This window comes from Parus major, chromosome 12 (assembly GCF_001522545.3).
Source record: "Parus major isolate Abel chromosome 12, Parus_major1.1, whole genome shotgun sequence".
Classification (NCBI taxonomy): Eukaryota; Metazoa; Chordata; class Aves; order Passeriformes; family Paridae; genus Parus; species Parus major.
In genome coordinates this window covers 1,711,464-1,731,573 of record NC_031781.1, presented here as the reverse complement: position 1 = coordinate 1,731,573, position 20,110 = coordinate 1,711,464, and the positions used below count along the sequence as shown (strand labels likewise).

At 42.5% G+C, this 20,110-nt stretch overlaps 1 protein-coding gene across 3 annotated transcripts in view; it reads right to left on the bottom strand.

The window, feature by feature from the left end:
* Positions 1 to 2,930: 2,930 nt before the first annotated feature.
* Positions 2,931 to 20,110, bottom strand: part of IARS1 (isoleucyl-tRNA synthetase 1) — a 92,130-nt gene continuing 74,950 nt past the window's right edge. For 2 of the 3 annotated variants that reach the window (XM_015641045.3, XM_015641046.3), the window contains exons 27-34: positions 19,932 to 20,106; positions 18,918 to 19,021; positions 18,541 to 18,636; positions 17,587 to 17,763; positions 14,046 to 14,157; positions 13,020 to 13,145; positions 8,510 to 8,653; positions 3,592 to 7,648 (exon numbers count right to left, since the gene is read on the bottom strand). In XM_015641045.3, coding sequence (XP_015496531.1) covers positions 7,344 to 7,648; positions 8,510 to 8,653; positions 13,020 to 13,145; positions 14,046 to 14,157; positions 17,587 to 17,763; positions 18,541 to 18,636; positions 18,918 to 19,021; positions 19,932 to 20,106 — 1,239 coding nt within the window. In that variant the 3' untranslated portion in view covers positions 3,592 to 7,343. Of the gene's footprint in view, positions 3,531 to 3,591; positions 7,649 to 8,509; positions 8,654 to 13,019; positions 13,146 to 14,045; positions 14,158 to 17,586; positions 17,764 to 18,540; positions 18,637 to 18,917; positions 19,022 to 19,931; positions 20,107 to 20,110 lie in introns of those variants that run through there. The other variant, XM_015641047.3, reaches the window with a different exon arrangement.

Genomic DNA, 20,110 nt, shown 5'->3' with positions numbered 1-20,110 from the left:
CTGCTCATGCTGAGGAAGAAAAATGTGAAAGGAAACCATCTGAGGCTATTTTGCAGGTCACCTTTTGTAATGCAGCTGCAGACAGTGTATTTTCAATTTGTTTAATCAGTGTCAAGAGTCCAGCCTTTAAGAAATCAGATAAAGAGCAAGAAATTATTTAACAGACTGAATAATTGCTTTGTGCTTAAGCAGTAATGATGAGGATACTGAACTCCACCACTGCTGGCAGAAATCAGAAAGATTCTGAGCTGCAAAAGGGCTGAAAGGTTGATCAGCTGCCACTCAACCCATTGCAGCATGAGGAGAAACCTGTTTATTTTTTTTCTTAAAACCATTTCCTTAAACCATTCTTCTCTCTGGAAGCTACTTGCAGAAGGACCTAGAGTCACTGCTTTTCCCTGCATGCAGGCAAGAAATGCAGTTCTGCCTGTTGTCCCTCACGCTGGGGAGGCAGGGAGGTGACTCTGGGCTAGAGCCAGCCTGGCTCACACTCACATTGGTGGGTCCTGAGGAATGACAGGGACTGCACTGACAGGGAGCAGTCCTGCTGTTATCCTGTCACACAGCTTTGCTGGTTTAGCTCAGCCAAGCCTGAGGATTTCCTCCTGTCCCCAGCCTTGCTCAGTGCCAGGCCTCTCCTTGCCAAGGGTGCCAATTAGGATCACTTACAGAATCCCAGCCTGGTGCAACTGGGATAGAACAAATCACTCAAACCAGCTCCCCAGGGGAGACACAGCTCCGTGCACGTGTGCTGGGGGATGGCTCCATTCTGCTGAGCTCCAGCACGGTGATTTTTGGATCTAACAGATTTTTGGAGCTGGTTTGTGTCAGTACCTTCTGCTCCCCAGCAGCACAAAGCTGGCTCAGCAGCCCAGCTCCTGCAGAGCCCTGGGTGCTGAACACATTCCAGGCAGGAGGAGAGCTGGACTGCCACCAGGTGAGACACAACATCAGGATTCAAGGATCCAAACTCCTCCAGGTACAGCAAATGCTGTGACACAGCTCTGGGAGTGCCCTGGTCGTGGCTTCCCTATGCAGCAGTGGTCAGGGACCTCATTTGTGTAACAAGCTATTTAAGAGGAAAGCTAATTGAAGTACATAAATCCTGAAGAATATCACATCAAGCCAAGAGACTATTATTAGCCCAACCTAGATAATGTTATAGAAGTGCATTAAGAAACCTCAATAAAAAAATTACTAGGAAACATTCCCCACTTCAAGATCCCAAGAGATAAATTCTCTTATGCAATTATTAGATATTATCCAGAATAATAAAAAAGGAATACTAAAAATGGATGTGGAGATGGAAGGCAGAGACAGCACAAGTTCATCCAAATGGGTCACAGCCTGTTCCTAACATTCACTGCTCTGGAGGTAAGAGATCAGAGCCATCTAACAGTTGCACCTGAAAGAAAAATTAAACTATAATTCTGCCACATTTTTTTTTTTTAACTACATGTTATGTTGATGTAAAGTTAATGGACCCAGAAGCATTTCCACCAGTGTCCTCTGATCAACTCTAGTCTTGTTCTTCCATTACCTGTCCTAACTATATTGAATTTTCCCCTCTGCCAGTTTCTACTGATCCTACCAGACAGAAAGAGCATCAATGGGCATTTCCATCATTGTGATGTGAGCAGGCTGGAGCACACCTGGGTTTCTGTTCCAGTCATCACAACCCATGAGCACTATGCTGATGTGGAGAGAAAGCTGAGAGACTAAAAGCAACCAGGTTAAAAATAACCAAAAACCCAAAACAAAACCAACCACACAAAGACAAAAAAAAAAAAAAAAAAAAGAGAGAAAATGAAAAAGTGAAGTGTGTGCAGGAAAGAAAGGAGAGTGAAATGAAACAGGACAAAAATCAAAATCCCAAATAACTCTTTAAAATTGCAAGCAATATTGTGACCTTAGACTGGGTCATTAAGAATGAGGTTAGGTTGCAATCATTTACCATCTCCATTTACTCTCCATCAATAATAAAGCAAAGTTACCTTAGGAACAGCAAGCTTGCTTTCACACAAGATGAAACCTGAACATTTTTAATGTGACAAAGAAACCCTACAAACCACTACAAATTGGATTTCCATGTCACTATGTCAGTAAAAACCAGATGACTTCCAGGTAAAAGTAGAGGGCAATGTCCAGCATTCATTAACCTGAACAGGCCAGTGATTCAGGAGGCACAGCCATTTTTAACACTGATAAAAATAATTTTCTGTGAGCTGAGTGCCAGGAAGTTGGTTCACTTCAAAGGAGTCCTTACAGTTTTAGTACAGTCCACTACTGCACAGGAGTTACACAGAACAGCTATTTATCGTTATTCCAACTAATACAGAGTTATCAGGAGCAGGCTTTGGGTTTTGTTCATAGTGTAAGGATGAAAAACACAGAGGAATGGAAAAACATGCTCAGCAAGTCTCTGTTGTGCCAGGCTGTTGCCCCACTGGTCCCTGTTTGCAGAGTTGTTCTGTTGTTCTCAGCAGCAGCTCCTGCCCAGCACAGGGTGAGGACAGCCAAGGCTCACACTGACCCAGGGAGGTACAAAACACCCAGATGTGCTTAAACCCCCAGCTGAACCAGGCAAAAACACCCCCAGCACTGCCAAAGGTGGGCTCTTACTTCCCCTGCTGGCAGGTACATGAGTGAACACTGAAACACTGACAAGCTATATTGGGTATTATTAAAACAATTAAAAGCCCAACTATTTTCAGTCTGAAACTGGCTCTGCATCAGAACAACTCTCCCCCAAACCTCTGAACAAACCAACCCCCCAAACCTGTCAGCAGCACAATCCAAAGAGCCACTGGTGTCCAGCACTGTCACATCCCAGGTGTCTCTGGCTGCCTCTGATCCATACAGAGCTCTTAGAGGAGTCTTCTTCAGAAATCCTAAGGAAGCAAAGTACTCTGAACTCAGGGAAGCAAGAGTCTAGAGATGAAGCAAATTTATTGTTCCAAGTGTTGAAATTAGGGAGCATTTGAAATCAACAGCCACACACTTGATGAAAACCCAGCTAGTACAAATGAACAAACCTGGATAACCCTTAAATAAGTTACAAAGCTGTTGTGGGATGGTGGATATATATCAGAGAGCCTTGTAGGTAACAAATTTTCATGGTTTAGAAAAGATGCCTTCTGCACAAATGACAGGCAGAGAACAGCATCACTGAGGTACAAGTCCCATTTCTCTCAGGCAAATTATATGCATAGATATCTAAGGTTTCTGAACAGCTTTTACAGCATATTAAGATAACAGAATGAAAATACATTGTATTTGAAACCAAAGAGCAGCATATTAGACATGCATTGGTAGAAAACATCCTGTGTGCCACTAGAGATGTTAAAAGTACCATACACAACTTGGATGTTCAACTAAAAGCATAACAATTTCCTTTGACTTCATTTTTTGTGGAAAAAAGTCTAGATGGTCACAGATCTGGAATTCTCAACATTCAGCTGTGGTGGGTATGACATGAACATAGAGGGTCTTCGTATTCAGGTTCTTCATAGAAACATCCTTTGTGATCTCTGAATGAAGGAAAGAAGAGAGAAAAAACAGTTAGTGCTCTTGCTTACCAAAACTATCAACTTTTTTTTTTTTTTTTTTAATTTGCTTTATTCTGACATTTTTCCTGGTTCTACCAGAGCAGGACTGAGATGGAAACTGCTCAGCTTGAAATTCCCTTCTGTTAAAAGCCCAGGGCATGAAAGGAAGGGTCACAATGTGTCAGGAGTATCCCTGCAAGAGCAGGAGAGCGTGCTTTATCTTCCAAAGTAGAACTTTTTAAAAGACTGCATCAGCCCCCAGCTCTCACCTTCACACCCTGACAGAGAAGCACCTAGTTCACAAAACTCTAACACCATGATATGAAGTCAATAGGAACAGCACAAAACAATGCACTGAAAGCCAGAGTCCCTCATAAACAGTTTATATGTAAAGCAAAGATTGTACCAGTACCTGCTGAAAAACTACTGCTGGAATCTTGCTGAGTATGCCTGAAGAATTTCTTACCATACAGGGTAATTCCCTAATTCTTCTCATAGCTACCTGCACAGAGCTTGGAACAGGAACAGGATAAAGTCCCAACAAACCTCTGAAGGACAGAGCACACTTCCAACAGGCTGACTCAGGGGTGTAATTACTCAAGAAACACAGAGTAATCCCATGTGTGTCTAAGGAAAGTCACCTGCAAAGCTTGCAGGAGATGGAAATCTTTCACTATTTCATTGTGAAATATGAAATTTTTCCCAAGAAGCCTGGTGCTTGCTGACTTCCAGCACCCATCAGCTGTAGCAAACTGCCCACTGAGAGCAGAGTGTTTGGAAAACTGGGAGGTACAGCCTTGGAACAAAAGCCACCCCAGTAACAAACACCCCCAAGGCCTCTTCACTGAGAAAGTTCAGAGTGATAAGAAACTCAGCAGGTGGAAGCACAGGAACACTGGTGAAACTCAGATTAACAAGGATTGGAGTCACACTGTCACTGTCTGTCCTGGAACCCCTGCAGACAATCCCAGCAGATACAAGATAATGTGAAGATCTGGCACCAGGGATAGCACAAAGGACACATTAATAACACCCAGACTGGCTGGGGATGGAACCCTTTGGCAGTGTCCTGCCCCAAAAGTATTTCATTTTTTAGACTAAACACACAGAATCTGCACTGATTTTGAAAGCCATTTGTTAATTAGAGAACTGAGAAGTCTTCATGGATCACAGTGTTCTCCAGGAGTCCTCTTCCATTGCAATACTCCTCTTTAAACAGCTCAATATCCATCCACAGAGCTACAAGAGTGGAGCTATAATCCAATTCAGCAACTGGGGCTTTATTCCCTCACTAACCTTCCTTCCCAGAAACATGTTCTATCAGGATGTAAAAAAGCATGGTCTGCAGAAGCAGCCACACAAACTGTGAACTTGAACAAGTCTCCTATTAAATATTTATTTTTAAGATCCTGAAAAATGAGGAACGTACATGAACCCATTTCCAAAAGTATTTATGACAACAATTAGTTTTAAAAGCTGGAAATTTGATTTTTCAGCAGACTGGAGGGACACCCTCCTTTCTGTGCCAATTGCTCCATGGAAGGGCTTTGCAGGGAAGCACATGAAGTGTGCCCATCATCCCCAGAGTGGATCCATCAGGTACCTGGAACCTGTGTTTCTCCAGCTCAGGAATAAGCAACACTCACCACTTGGACATTAATTTTTGGAGTGTTTTCCAACATTACAAAGGAGGAGTGAAAACCACATTTGTTTCTGAAAAGCTGGTGAGTTTCTGTGCAATAGACAGCAGATGCCCAGCTGCCTGGACTGAAAACATTTACAAAAATAACCTTTTCAAAACCAGTAACTCATTTTCCACCAAGTGATTGTTTTTCCTTTTTATAGAACGGGCACCAACCTTCCAATTCATGGGTTATTTTCATCAAATGTTTCAAACAGTTAACAGGAAGTACATTTTTATTTTTAGAATAAACCACAAAAAACCTACTCAAGAGACTAAACTTTGTTCTGAAGGTAATACCTTGAACAGATTGATCACAAGATGAATTGGGGATTACAAAGCTGCAACAATATAGATAAACATTAATTGTCCTAGTGTTTTCTAGAGGCATCAAAGCATTTTTATATGCAGCACTTATTCATCATACAAAAAAGAGATGTAAAGATAAAATACAACTATGCCAGTGTTTAAACTTATAAAATGTAATGCTGAGAATTAAATCTGAGATAGCAGAAGTGTGGCTACAAGGCATTAGCTGCAAAACTAAACCTCTAGGACCAAGCTCTGTTCTGAGTTTAAGAGAGACCAAATCAGTTGTTTTGGCCCTGGAGGAGTTATCAAACCTGATCTTTCACATCACTGTCAACTGTCACTTCATACACTTTAATTAAAGTTTAAACAGTTCTAGAGAATCCATACTACACATGTTACAGTGATTTAACCCATTCCCCTTTCAAGTGAAGGCATTTTAAAAACCTTCACTTCAACTGAGCCCTAAAGGCTGTTCTGCCTGTACATTTTCCTGTCCTGTCAGCTCCTTGCCTATTTCAAAGCTCTGCAGTTTCCCATAGTGGTTATTTCAGTGTCCAAACAGAATCATCTGGTGCTGTATCAGTGACAGGAATCAAAGAGGAACTGTGCCTAACATCCCTTGCTCCTGAATGCCTGAATGCCCAGGTGGGCAAGGCTACACACAAAAATACCTTTTAGTTTATGCAAACCAAGTGTGGTTCATCTTCTTGGTTTTTACCCCTTGTGCTGAAACACTCCAGGCTCCAGTTCTCTGTTAACACCACTCAACACAGTATTTCTGGTATTTGCCCAAACTATCACCAGAAAGTTTCATCAGCATCTGAGATCCATTTGAGTTACAAAAATGGCTTTTGAATACATGCACTTCAGGTCATATGAAATAAAAAACACCCAAACAGCCAAAAAAATACAGCAAAACCTCCTCCACCCTTCCTTGCTCAGATTCCAACCTATTCCACCTGAATCCTCTGGATACCTGAGTGAACCCAGCTCTCAGCAGTTGCACTAGAGCTGCCCCTCCTGCCCTCCCCACTGACAGCACCTCCTGAGGGAGCTCAGCCCACCCTGAGATGGGCAGTTTGAGCAGGATGGCCAACTTCTGGACAGGTCATGTGTGATAAACCAATAAATGTCATGGATCCCTCCCAAACAGCTTGTAAACCACATCACTGTGACACACTGCAGACAGAACCCTTGGCATTGTTTCATTTAGAGCTGAATTCTCCTGAATACAGGAATCCCTGTTTGGAGTTGTTTGGGTTTTTACCATGTAGTTTCCAATCTGTTCTCTCTGTCAAATGAAGACCCAAATCACTCTGGTCCAATTTTTCAGCACCACAGGTGGCTCCAGCTTCAGTCACACCTTCCTCATGAATCAGAGATTTTTGACCACCATCTCTCAGTGGTTTTGGGGAGTTCTGTAGCATTTCAGACCTGTGAGCATGTGCTGAAGCTTCCTGCTTCCCAGGTACCCCAGACAGCTGTGCCCTACCGAGTCCAACCCACCCCCACCGCTCTACCAGAGATCCAACACTCTTTTCCACCCACTCCAACTCTCCAAGACAATGCAACAATATGAATGTTAAAAGTTTGAACAGATTCTTTAAATGTTCCTCCTGTAGACTCACTTCCAGGAGGGGATTCACTGTTCAGTCACTCAGCAGGATGTTGCCATTCCCGCTGCTGACTGACCTTTACTGCAGAAGGAAAAAGCTTTTACACAACTTGCCTTGGCCATTTCATGAAGAGAATGCACTACAGCTTAGAACTTTTAAATCTATGTGTTTGCTTAAAGGATTTTATTATGCTAATATTGAATTACTGGGCAAAATTACAAACCAGTGTGTGAACAGTATGGATTTAGTAATTAAACTGTATCTCAGGTTACATGAACTGCTCCTCAACAATAAATTCCAAGGATCCTCAGATGAGCAATCCAAATGTTTGTGCTTACCTTGAGTTAGTGCTTCATCCAGGAACAACTTTAGCCTTCTGCTTCTCAGCCCAAAAACTTTTGCTGTCTCATGCAGAAGACCTCTGTAGGTTAATCCATTCTGACCAACAGGGTTTTCCATTAGGAGAGTTCCCACTGTTCCCTTCTGGCACTCTGGACAAGATAAAACAGCTGAGTCACTATTTTAAGAAATGAAATTACTTCATCTGGGTAAACTGAAATTTAGGATTTCTTCTTCCATTTCATCTCTATTTCTTCATGGTACTGAGAGACAAATTAGCAATGCCAACAGAAGAAAATTTCTTTACATGGGTCAACAGGATAACACAGAGTCTGGGAAACATGAAATATTTCAACATGACATAGAAACCACTACGTGCAGAAACTCACCAAGCACCTACAGATGATCAAATCCCTTGTAAAAACCACATTTTCAGCTCCTGCAAACTCTCAGTAGTGTCAAAAAGGGCTCATACCAGGGCACAGGGTAAGAGCAAGTTACTAAAACAACCCAGCTGCTCCCAGGTGAGCTTTCAGAATGCCAGATTAGCAAGTAGGAAACAGAATTACACACACATGTATTTATACCCCAGAGTAGGTGAATAATACAATTTATCTGGCTTTTAAATAGCACTAAGAAATGTCTCCCAGGCTGCTTCCAATGTCCTGGTAAAGAGCTGGCTTGGTCTAAAGTCTAAAACTTGGTCTGTTTTAGACTCAGCCCTTTACAACAAGCTGCACAGGTGAGCTGATGGTCAGAAGGAGGGAAACAATACCCAGGGACTCATGTTTAAATGCTGCCCCTTATCTCAAATAGGCTCTCTTTTTTTTTCCTCTGGAGAAGAGGGAGAAAAGCTAAGCATAAACATTGTTTTTATAAGTAAGTACACACTAAGAAAAAAATAAAGAAAATCACCATGTACTGATGAAAACCTACAGCTGTGTACCAGCAAGTGAAAAGGGCCAGCACCTACATGACAGCAAGCCCAGGCTGTGAAAGAGCAGCCCACGTACCTTGTGGCTTTGCATTGATCAGCTGCAAGTTGATGTACTGGCAGAGCAGGGCACTGGGGGAGCTGGGCAGGGCAGGGGCTGACCCTGCTGTCACCTGCAGAGTCTTCCCACTGAGGCCCAGCAGGTCTGTCTGGTTTATCAGCTCTGCAACAGAAAGTGACACCAGTCAGGAGCTGACAAGGAGGCTGTCTCACTCCTGACCCCACTGCAGCAGTGCCTCCTCCTTCACAATCCCATCCTCAAGAAAGAGCTTCTCTGTTGGGAAAATGGAATTTGTATAGAAATATTTGGTTTTCATAACAATACAAAGGGGGTGCTTCATTTGCTGTGGAAATTAGCTCCTATGTAATATTCCTTATGCACATAGTGACTTCTAAAATAAAAACAGTTAGCTAGCTTCAAACAAGCAAGAAATTATTCACCCAAGCCAACCATTCCTATCTCATTACATGAAGAGCTGTGATCTTTGCTTGCACCCAGACTCCCCTGGCCAAAGCAGCATTGGGAATGTGTTACTATGCAACATCAGGATATTTATTAATATTAAATATATTAAACTCCAGGAAAAACAAACCAAAAAAATTCAAGTTATGTCTCATGAATAAAGCCCCCTACACGAGTATCTGTGTGTAATGACACTATAGCTCATGATCCAGCACATGACTCCAGGCAGGCAGATGGAGAAAATGGAGGAAGACCAGACCCAAACCAGGATTCCTGTCTCCAAGGACATCAGAAGCAATCCCTGGAAGTGCTGGGAGGAGAAGCTGATGAAGTTTCTGTGACAAAAATTAATTCTACAGCACTGCCTGAGCCTTGAGGTCAAACAGAGCTACTGATGGGCATAGTACTCAAGATACACAGGAATAACATCACTCTCTGCTGCAGAGAGCTCCAGAGATCAAATCCAGGGAGAACTGATGCATCTAATTTCTTGTCAGAACTGTGTGTTCCTGCACATATGGAACAGGCACACCTGTCAGCTCCAGCAAACAGGTTTTCATTCCACAGCAGCCCTACTGCATGTCACAGAGCCTAAGCTGTACAAAGCTCATTTTCTATCAGTTCACCTGAAAGAGTCTCAATGGGAATAAGTTATAAATGTATACATTTTGTAGGTTTATGAACTTATAAATAAAAAAAATCCCTACACCAACACCCAGCTCCCAAAAAAAAAGCCCCAAACCCTCAAAAAAACCTAATCCCACAAAAAGGTGAGCAACAATCACAAGCTACAAGCTCTCAAAATTCTGTCAAGTGCCACAGAACAGAGTGGGATGCACTGGAGAGCGTTTACAAGACTGCTAGGAAGCACAAAGACCTCAGGCTGCACCTAAGATTCTGAAATGTGTATTTTAAACATCAACTTTTATGTATTTGTACATAAATTTGTAATGGTTTAAAGATGAAAGAAACCAAAACCAAGTGCTGCTCTGGCCTATCTGAGGTGCCAGGCACATGCTCAAGCACAAGAAGGAGATTTGCCTTTGGTTTTGTTTTCAGGAAAGCAAGAAAACAAGTGAATTAACAAGTGGAGATGAATTACCAAGATTTCACCCAATGGAAAGGAGCCAGGGCAGGTTTTTTCCAGCACAGCTCTAAAGCAGCAATTCCAGGTCACAGGAAGAGAGAGCACAGGGGAGTAGGGGGTGACAGAGCTGGGAATATTTGGCCCCAGTAACTCCCAGTTTGCCATTCCTCAGCTGGCAGCATCCCTGTGGAGCCATGCACGGCAAGGAGAGGCCCAAGCTGCAGTAATGGGGGTTTCCCAATTAACAAATTAGCATTTGGAACTCCAGGAGCACTGACATTTTCCCAGGGAAGAGCTCAGGCATAGCGCTGTCAGAAAAGTCTGTTCACAGAAACCTCCCATAAAAACAAAAAAAAATGGATCTTTTTTTCATATATATCAATAGACTTGAAGGCAAGCAGGTATTACAAGTGCTCATCAAAATCACTTTAAAAGTCAGTTCTCCCTGCAGCTGGGGTTTAAGTTGTAATGCTCTCCCCTAAGGTACCTCACAGCCTTTTAAAAATTGAAGATTAAAAAAATCAGCCATCTGAAAATCATAAAGATGAAATAAGACATGTCTCAAAAAGTTTATAGGGGGATTTTTCCCCACCTTCCTTGCCCCTCCCTTATTTTTTAAGCCCTACATGATCTACAGATGCATTTCTTCCCATAAACATATTGGAAGAGTTTTAAATAAATCTTTTTCAATATGAGCTACTTCCATAAAAACTGAGGGCAATTCTACAAGCATCCCAAACAAGAAGTTTTGAGCGATTTAGAGGGGAAAAAAAGTCACAGACAACTTTTTTTACCATCTGACTTGAGCCCAGCTTCTTCCCCTTGAATTTGTTGTTGTTGTTGTTGTTCTCTGTTTATGTAGAAAGAGACAAATTCTATTTTCAGTTTCTCAAGGTCAGTGCAAGTCCCAGAGCCTTGTTTGGGGATTGTACAGTTCCTCCAAATACCTTAACATGCTGCTGGGGAGGAAATGTTTATCTCATTATTCCAATGCTGTGCTGAAAAGCAGGGACAGGACACATCTGAGCCTCCCTTAATACAAGAACTGCCTGATCCTGTGCCACGGCACAACCCTAAGGAAACCTTCATTGTAATTAGAGAACAAGATAATAAATTACTGCAAGTAAAGTGGAGAGCCCTAGAAACCACAGGAAGGGAATGAGGAGCCAGAAATATGGTTTTACTGGGTCCCAATTTTATTAACACATGTGGGAACTATTCAGAAATTACTTGTCTGAAGTGCACAAAGTTTCTCTGCAATTCCTCTTGGACACAGTGGCTGATTCCAGCTCCTGCCCACCTACAGAGGCCCTGGAGTCACCAGGAGACCTCACCTGTGGTTATCCACCCCAAGGTTGAGCAGACAAAGCAGATGGATTGTACCCAAAGCAAACACTGGAATTCTGGTTCTATTCTCTGACACCTTTCAGGATGGTTTTCCTGGCACATGCCTTGAACTGCGACTCCTCAGGGAGCCACATCTGCTGACCCATCTTGTTTGAGACGTGACAAACTGCAACAAAAGCCAATTTGATAATCTTTCATCTTTCCAAGGGAATTTCCATATGGTTAATTAATGGGCAGGGAAAATACCCTGCTCTGCCCAGACCACTGACATATACTGAAATGTGAAAATCAGCATGCCAAGATGGAAGTCCCAAAATGATTCCCAAGGAGCAAAAGTGACATGGAAAGGAAAGGAATAAAGCCTTTATTACTACAGCAGAGGAAGAGGGAAGGTCTCAGCTGTCTCCATTTCCTTTAGGACTTTGGCACTAAGGGATTTGTGCTGCATCTTTTTATCCTATAAATGGCAGAAAACCCCCAAATACTGAGTCAAACTATTTATAAACCTAGTGAGATGGGAGTTTCCCAACTCTTCTGCACTTTTTGCAGGTCATCTCTTACTATCTGTGGTGACAATGAACAATACAAGTGCAGACCCCCCTCTGCAGGCACAGACCACACTGTTATCCCTCCTACTCTTGAAAAGGAGTTCAAGGAAAACCATTTCCTCCTTCAAAACACAACTGGAACATGAGGAAGACACTGAAGGATTTCCTCTAAATCCCCTTGGACTGAAAGCAAAGATTAATCCTTTTGTATGACAGGACTGTTCAGCTGAGCACGATCTGGAAGATTTATCACAGTGAGCTAATGCATGACACCAGATGGGAAACCCCCAAAACCCTCCCAGAAATATTCTCAGGACAGGGCAAGTAAGGAAACTAAGGACTGAGATGACAACAGTGACACACAGACTATTTCTATATGGATGTCACTGTTGGAAATTAACTGGTGATCCTCAGCAGCCCTGGGGGTACCCCAAAACAGCCAATTCAAGTACCTCCCCCTCAGATGTGCTTCAGTAATATTTCCATGAAAAAAATCACTCATGAAAGGTTTTTAAGCCATCCAATTACCATTTTTATAGTGTTTTGGGGTTTTTTGACATTCTTGTGCCTTAACAAAGTTCAAGCTGCAAAAACATTCTAAAAAAGAGGAAAATAAAGAAAGAAGAAATGCAGAGCTCCTCAAGGTTCTCCAGGGTGGAAAGGCAACATTTTTCTTCTACAGATTACAGTTTGCATTCAGCTTAAGTTCTCACCCTGCCTACTGAGGCATTAGGGAAAAGAAAGCATGGGAAGGCTGATGGCAGCTCGCCATCAAGATCCAGCATAGCCTGGGCCCAGTGGAAACACTGAAATAAATCACATTTTGTCCTGATGAGAACAGCAATGGAAGCAAGATAACAGATGAGCACCATTTAGCAGCAGCTTCTGGAAACATGTTGATGTGACTATAAACACAGTTTCATAAGCTAAGTACTATAAAATGCAGTATTTCCCTACCCATTTTCTTGTCAATTTGATATAGCTAGCCAGATAGATATAAATTACACAGTAAATAATTATACAGTAAATGACTCCTAGCTGCTGCTAGAAGGACTTTCAATTTTCCTTGTCATACTCCATTTACCTGTGTTTCCATTAAAAACTGTCAGTTTGGAATTTTTAAGACCAAAAATGCAGGAGACAGCATCTACAAGTCCAGTGAAGTTCAAGGTATTATCTCCTTTTGGATTTTCCAGCAGCAACACACCATCTAAAACCAAAATTAAGAAATTAAAATGCAGTTTGGAAGCAATATCCAAGTTCTAATGATTTTCTAATGACGCTAATTACTTCTAATGAGTATCTAAGCCAATTTAACACTGGCAACACTGCATCTTCCCAAATTTTTTTTTACTGGGAAAGGGGAAAGAAAACAGAGCAATGGACTGATGTGCACTTCAGATTTATTGTGCAGAAGTTGTGTTTGTTTTTATTAACAATGCAGTTCCATTTGTATGTTACTAAAGCACAACCCAGTATTATATTGGTTAAAAGCTGACAGACTGTGCTCTCTGAGATGGTCATCAGCCTTTCCAGCTGGATTTATTCTCACCCAGGGAGCAGCTCTGTGACCACATCTAACAAGGCACACTTATTTCCATACATAAACTGTCAATGTACATGCAAGAAAAAAACTCCCCAAGTGCATTTTTTTTTCTCTCTTTTTAATATATAATTCCCCTTTGTAACAACATCACTGCACTCATGTCCATTGCCCAAGACAGAGTCAGGCTATTTTCTACTTTTAAGGATTCCTTTAATCTCTGTAATTCCTGTCTGAGCTTATCAAACCATCTCTTCCACATCCAGGCCTCACCTCCTGCACAGTGCTGCAGCAGGAATTACAAATTCTCAAGCACAGCCCCAAATCCAGAGTGCACCCCCACAGATACTCGGACACAAACTCTCCCTGGAGCAGGAATAACAACTCCTGTGCACAAGTCCTCTTTTGCTCTGAATAAACTTATTTTCAAGAATTATTTAAAGCTCCTGCTGGAGGGAAAGCTGCAGCATCTTTCAAATGGATTCAGGCTCCAGCCTTCACCTCACCTTTTCCAAACTCTCCCTTACACCAGCCCTGACAAATCAGGCTGGGGATATTCATTCCTACCTTGCTCTGTCCCGTTGACACAAACTTTGAGGTTGACATAGGCACAGGCTGGGCCAACAGACTGACACACCCCACCTCTGACCAGTGTGATTTCCAGCTCTGATCCCTTCAGCTGAGGAAAGAGATTAACATTATTTCAATATTGCTTTATTAAACAAACACAGCAAAATATTTTCCTTCAATAAACAACACTAAGATCTTGCCTTGTTATTTACCATAAAATAGGGATTTTTCCCACATCTTTCTTCAGTGACAGTGCTTCAGACACAAATCTGCCTGTACCAGATGTCAGGAAAGCAGGAAATAAACAGCCTGATCCTCCCAAGTAATGAGCAGTGATGATACCCTCCCAAAATACAATCCCAAAGCAAATCTACCTGAGAGGAACAGTCCTGCAGAGAAATTCAGAGTACTGCCCAGGGCCCTGCTCTCAGTCACTGCCTGGAGAAGCCTCCACCATCCCTGGGGGAGCTCTGAGAACCTCCTGGCTCACAGCTGCCTTGGTACCACCAGCCCTGGAGTATCTCTCCAGGAGGTACCAGGGACCCCATCAGACCTGGAGGCACTCCAAGAACTCCAACATGGATCTTCCAAAAAAGACCCAGACATCACCAACATGAACAATTGGTACTGAAAGACCATTTAAGCAATTTTGTTTTGTAAACTCAGAGATGGGCTCTGACAAGAGACACAGTCCAAAGGGTGACAGACAAGTTCAGAAGTGTCATTCTCTACTGAAGTCCTTTTACAAAATAGGGAAAAACACTTATGCAGCAACGAATGCCATTCTGTGTTTATCCAGTCTACCAACAATTCAAAATTCATTTTTCAAGTACCTGCTTTTCTGCCCAAGAGTTTGAGAAACTGGTTTTTTTTGTTGTTGCTGTGGCTTGGAGCAAGTCTTTGGGAAAGGAGCTCAGAATTAAAGCCTTGTACAAAAATTGATTCCAGATAATTTCCCAGAAGTAATGATTTGAATGTAATCACAACAAATGCAAAAAGGACAGAGTGCATTTCATTTTTGTTCTAGTCCTCACACATACTCAACATCAAGCAGACTCCTGTTACTCCTCTGAATAACTTCCAGAAATTTGGTGCAGTGATTCTGCCACAGCTGCCTTAACTTACACACTCACATGAAAGGATTTGTCAGGAAGGGCTTTCTCATGTCACTGTTCTTGTTGTGACAAAGGAGTTGCAGCAGAACACAAAGTCAAGCATCTGCCCTAAGCAATCCATCTCTGCAGGCCCAGCAACAGAGACTTCCAAGGAGCACTTGACAGTTGCACTGAAATCTCAGTCATCTGTTTCCCTCTGCAACATCTGTTTTACAGTCCAAGTGTGTGACAAACACTTGAGAGGCACATCAAGCCCAGAAGAGGCTGCAGCAGGCACAGAGCACCTCCACAAGGAGTTTCTCTGGGGTGACTGTCCCTGCCCATGGCAGGGGGTAGAACTACAAGATCTTCAAGGTCCCCCCCCAAACCCAACCCCTTCTATGATTCTGTAACTGAGACTCCTTAAAATAAAACAATAATGAGCAAGTGCATTATTTCTGTTCTGCTGTGCCTCCATTTTCCACATGCAGATTGCACCCCCTCAGCACTCAGGACTTGCAGCACTTCACAGAATCCTGCAGTGGCTTGGTTGGAAGGTACTTTACCTTAGTGACCATCTCTTTCCACTCCTCCTGCCCTGGGCAGGGACACCTTCCACTGTCCCAGCTTGCTCCAGCCCTTGTCCAGCCTGGCCCTGGACACTTCCAGGGACCCAGGGGCCACCACAGCTTCTCTGGGCACCTGTGCCAGGGCCTCCCCACCTTACAGGGAGTAATTCATTCCCAAATGCCATCTAACCCTGCCCTCTGGCAGTGGAAAGCCATTCCCTGTGTCCTGTCTCTTCATCCCTCGCCCCAAGTCTCTCTCCAGCTCTCTTGGAGCCCTTTTAAGAGGCTTCTTCTCCAGGGAGAAGAACAAGCCCAATCATGGAAACACCCTCCCTGACAAGGTTTCAAGGTGGCAGGAGGCCCTCTCAGCTGGATACTCACAATGAGACAACTGCATTTCTCTAAACTGAGCTATCAACAGCCCCACAGAACTGGCTGGCAGAACAGTGTTATTTAGTGAGGATTTCTGGAGATTTCCTCTGTCTTAAATACAACATTTGTGCAAATGCATGGCCTGACCTACAAACCTCTCCCAGGGTCACACACCAGCTCATCATCTCCACAACTGAAAGGATTGCCTGGTTTTTGCTGACATGCAGATGACAGCCATCAGTTCTATCCATAAAAACCAGGTCAGGTGCCTGCTGTCAGGGTAGGATTTCATCTCACACACACAGCATTATTTATGACTAAACCAAAACACTCATCTTTCCACAATCTTCACTAAAACACACTAAATTAGATTTAGGTAAGATTAAATTAAGTAGGAGGGGAACTGTACTAGCACAGAGATGAAAGTTTCCCTAGAAAGCCACAGTGACCAGCACTAAAGCTCAGGTAGAGGTGATTTGAGGCAGACAATCACACAGGTGCTTCCCAGCACTGTATTTCCAGCTGCTTTTACGTTCCAATTCAGATTTGATGTTGACTTTACATCAAATTGTCCATCAGAAGTATCAAATGAGTACTTAGGAGAAACTGAAAGATTTTCAGTGATTTCTCAACCACAGTATTTACTTAGTGTTTTCCCCCTTTTTGTCACTAGATGAAACTGATCATTTTGAAAAAGGCCAAACAGGGCTTTGTTTCATATCTGTACAACTTCAGAAGTGCCATTAATAACTGTAAAACATTTCCTTTACACACACTATCAAGATGGATGATATGTGCCCTTCCCTTGCAGCTATTCCCTGCCTTCCCAGCCATTCTGTAAATCAAATTTCAAGTCTGGTAGATCCTACACTCTTGTGTGAATTAATCTTTGTGGACCAGCAGAACATTTACATTGAAGAATGGTTCATTCACAGTTCTGCTAGGAATGTGTTTTGAATACAGTAAGTTTCAGTAAAACCACGGCAAAACTATCATCAAATACGTAAGAAGAAGTAAAGTAAACAACAGAAATTGCTGCTGATTTGAACTGTGAAACTACACTTTTACAACAGACAACTTCAGCAACACAGGGCAGAGGAAAAAACATCCTTAAACAAGTTGGTCTTAAGCCAAATTTAGCCTCGAAGGAGTAGCTCTAATACAAAAGTCTATTATCTAAAAAAATCAGAGCAACAACATTTTGGCTGTTCAAACAACACCCTAATCCAAGTACAAATAACTGTGTATTAAATTTACACAAACAACTGCCTCATTTATTTACTCTGGTATCCAAGCAGCTCGATTTTCAAAAACACCACACATACAGAACCCAACTCCTTTCTTTTATAAACCTAAAAAGACTAATACAGAAAGTTATAAATAGAAAACAATATCTGCTCTATCCCATGAATAAATATTGACACCATTATTCTTTAACTGGAGCAGCTTGTTGGGTTGAAAGCAAATAAGATGAACTATGCCAGCAGTGCTTTTCCTCCTTACTTGGGTTGTTTCCTGGATGAGAACTTCCTTTGAGGTAGGCACGGGGTAAGGCTTCAGGTCTGCCTTTATTGTGGCAAAAATGAACTCAGCATGCTGCTGGATGACAGAGTCCAGGTATTCCCCCTCTGGCAGGGCCCTGTAGTACACCATGATCTCATCAGTGGGGACCAGGTTCCTCTGCAGGACACACAGACACACCATTAGTGACAGCAAAACCACAAACCAAGAGAGGAATACTCCTCAAGTTAAAAAAAAAATTAAAAAGGTATTCATCAAGCAGCTCTTAAAAGCTTCCACAAAAGACTTAGAAAAAAACAACCCTTCTGCAAAAACACAAAGAATCTTAAAACATGGGAAAATAGGCAAGATTAAGTATATTGATATTCATTACAGTGAAAATAAATTACAGCTTTATGTTATTAAACTGAATGTACATCATCCAGTAACACATGGGAGTGTTTTCATGGCCACGATCCTTCCTGGTTATCTTTTATACAGAAATAAATCCTCAAGTTTCATATATGTAAAAAACTTCAAAATATATAAAGCTACATAGGTGTGGATATATATATTTTTTTAAAAAAACCACTATATAGGTGTATATATAAAATCTACACAGATTTTTTTTTAAATATATATAATGTAAAAAATTTCTATTTTGGTAAAAAATTGTAGTTTTTTAGTTTTCTGCTAAAGAAAAGTCCTTTCCAGCCCAGACTTTTCTATTAATTTATGATTTATGCAGCCTTAACTGCACAGATATCTTTTCCAAAATAACATGTCCCACAAAAATTTTCTCTACACATCCTTTAGAGCTCTTGCAAGGGAATCCAATCAGAAAGCCACACATGAGGAGTAAATGATACAGGACTTTATGTTTAATTAAAAATGCATATTGCCCAGATTGCTGGAAAGGAAATGAAAATGCCTTGTCCCACCCCACTGATTGCTCACCTTCTTGCGAAGCTTCTGGATGCGATTGATCACTTCCCTGGCAACTCCTTCATCCACCATGGACTGGTCTGGGGTCACATCCAGCAGCACCAAAACCTGAGCAAATGCACAGAACACTGATGAAAAGGTGACAAAGTGGGAACAAAGTGGAAGTAACACTCTCAGGAGCTCAGGATACTTTTAGAGAGCTCCTCATGTACAAAATACGATGGGGGAGAGAGCACTGAACAGCTCCAGGATTCACACACTCCTGAAATGTGCTGCACTACCTGAACTAACAAGCCCAAGCCAGCTTTCACCTCACCATTTTCCTACTGCTTCCTGAGGATCTCTTCCCTGAATAAAAAAAAAAAGAGAGGAAGTAACCAATAAAATACCTGAGCATCGGAGTGTGCCTCAAACTGGGCAGATCCCTCTGTCATCTGATACATGAGACGGAGATCTTCCCCATGAAGTTCATGTCCTTCCACAACAATGCTGCCTGCAAGATTGGCAGATGGAGAGCATCTTTTACCATCCAAGTAAAACCCCCCATTTTAAATTCAGAAAGCTTTAATCAAGTATCAGACTCCAAACATGTGCAATGCATATATTGGCAATGCAGTCAAACAGTAGTTAAGCACTAGTAAGCAGCACTGGATTATCCCACATTCCCATTTTTCACACAAGCACTTCTCCAGGCAACAGAGCTCTCTAAAACACAAGCACTTCAGCAACTGTTTGTGTAGAACCATCTGAATGGAATAAAACTTAAAAATAACCTGTATACTCCACCAACTCCCAATTTCCATTTAAGCAATTCACTAAACAGATATAGCTGCAAAATTCACACCCACTTGTAACTCTGGAATCGAAGCAGTGCTTTTAGAATAAAAGCTACTGCACAAATACTCTGTTCCAATCTGATTCAGTCTCACAGAAAGCTTATTCTCTGCTTCATCTTGGCTTTACAGTAGTCCTTAAAATCAGAGAACAATCCTGAGTGGGAAGGGACCCACAGGGATCAGAGTCTAACTCCTGGCCAGACACCTTGACAATGCCACCCTGTGCAGCCCTGGCAGTGCTGTCCAAACACTCCTGAAGCTCTGGCAGCCTTGGGCTGTGCCCATTCCCTGGGGTGCTTGACACTGGCTGGGGGGAAGAACCTTTTCCTATTATCCATCCTAAACCTCCTCTGACGGGAAGGAACAGTTTAACAGGAGAACAGTCTAAGATCAGTGCTTGTGGCCATTTCTAATTTACCATCAGAAAAATACTGGGAACAAAAAAAAAAAAAACAAAACAATTTTCGTATATGAATAGGGATAATAAGAGGGAAGTAGGCCTTAAGCTCCCCAAAGCCCACAGGAGGATACCCTGCCATCCTCGAAGGGCTCTGTCCCACTACAGACCTGTCTCCTGGAACCTCTCCAGCTGCTCGCTGCTGAGCTCCTTGATGGCAGCCATGACAGACTTGAAGGCTCCCTTGAGGCGCCGGCCCAGCACGGTGTGCTCGGGTTCGGCCCGCAGCCGCACCCCGTACCTGCCCTTGTCCGCAGACAGCGTCAGCGCCCGCACGTTCAGCTCCTGC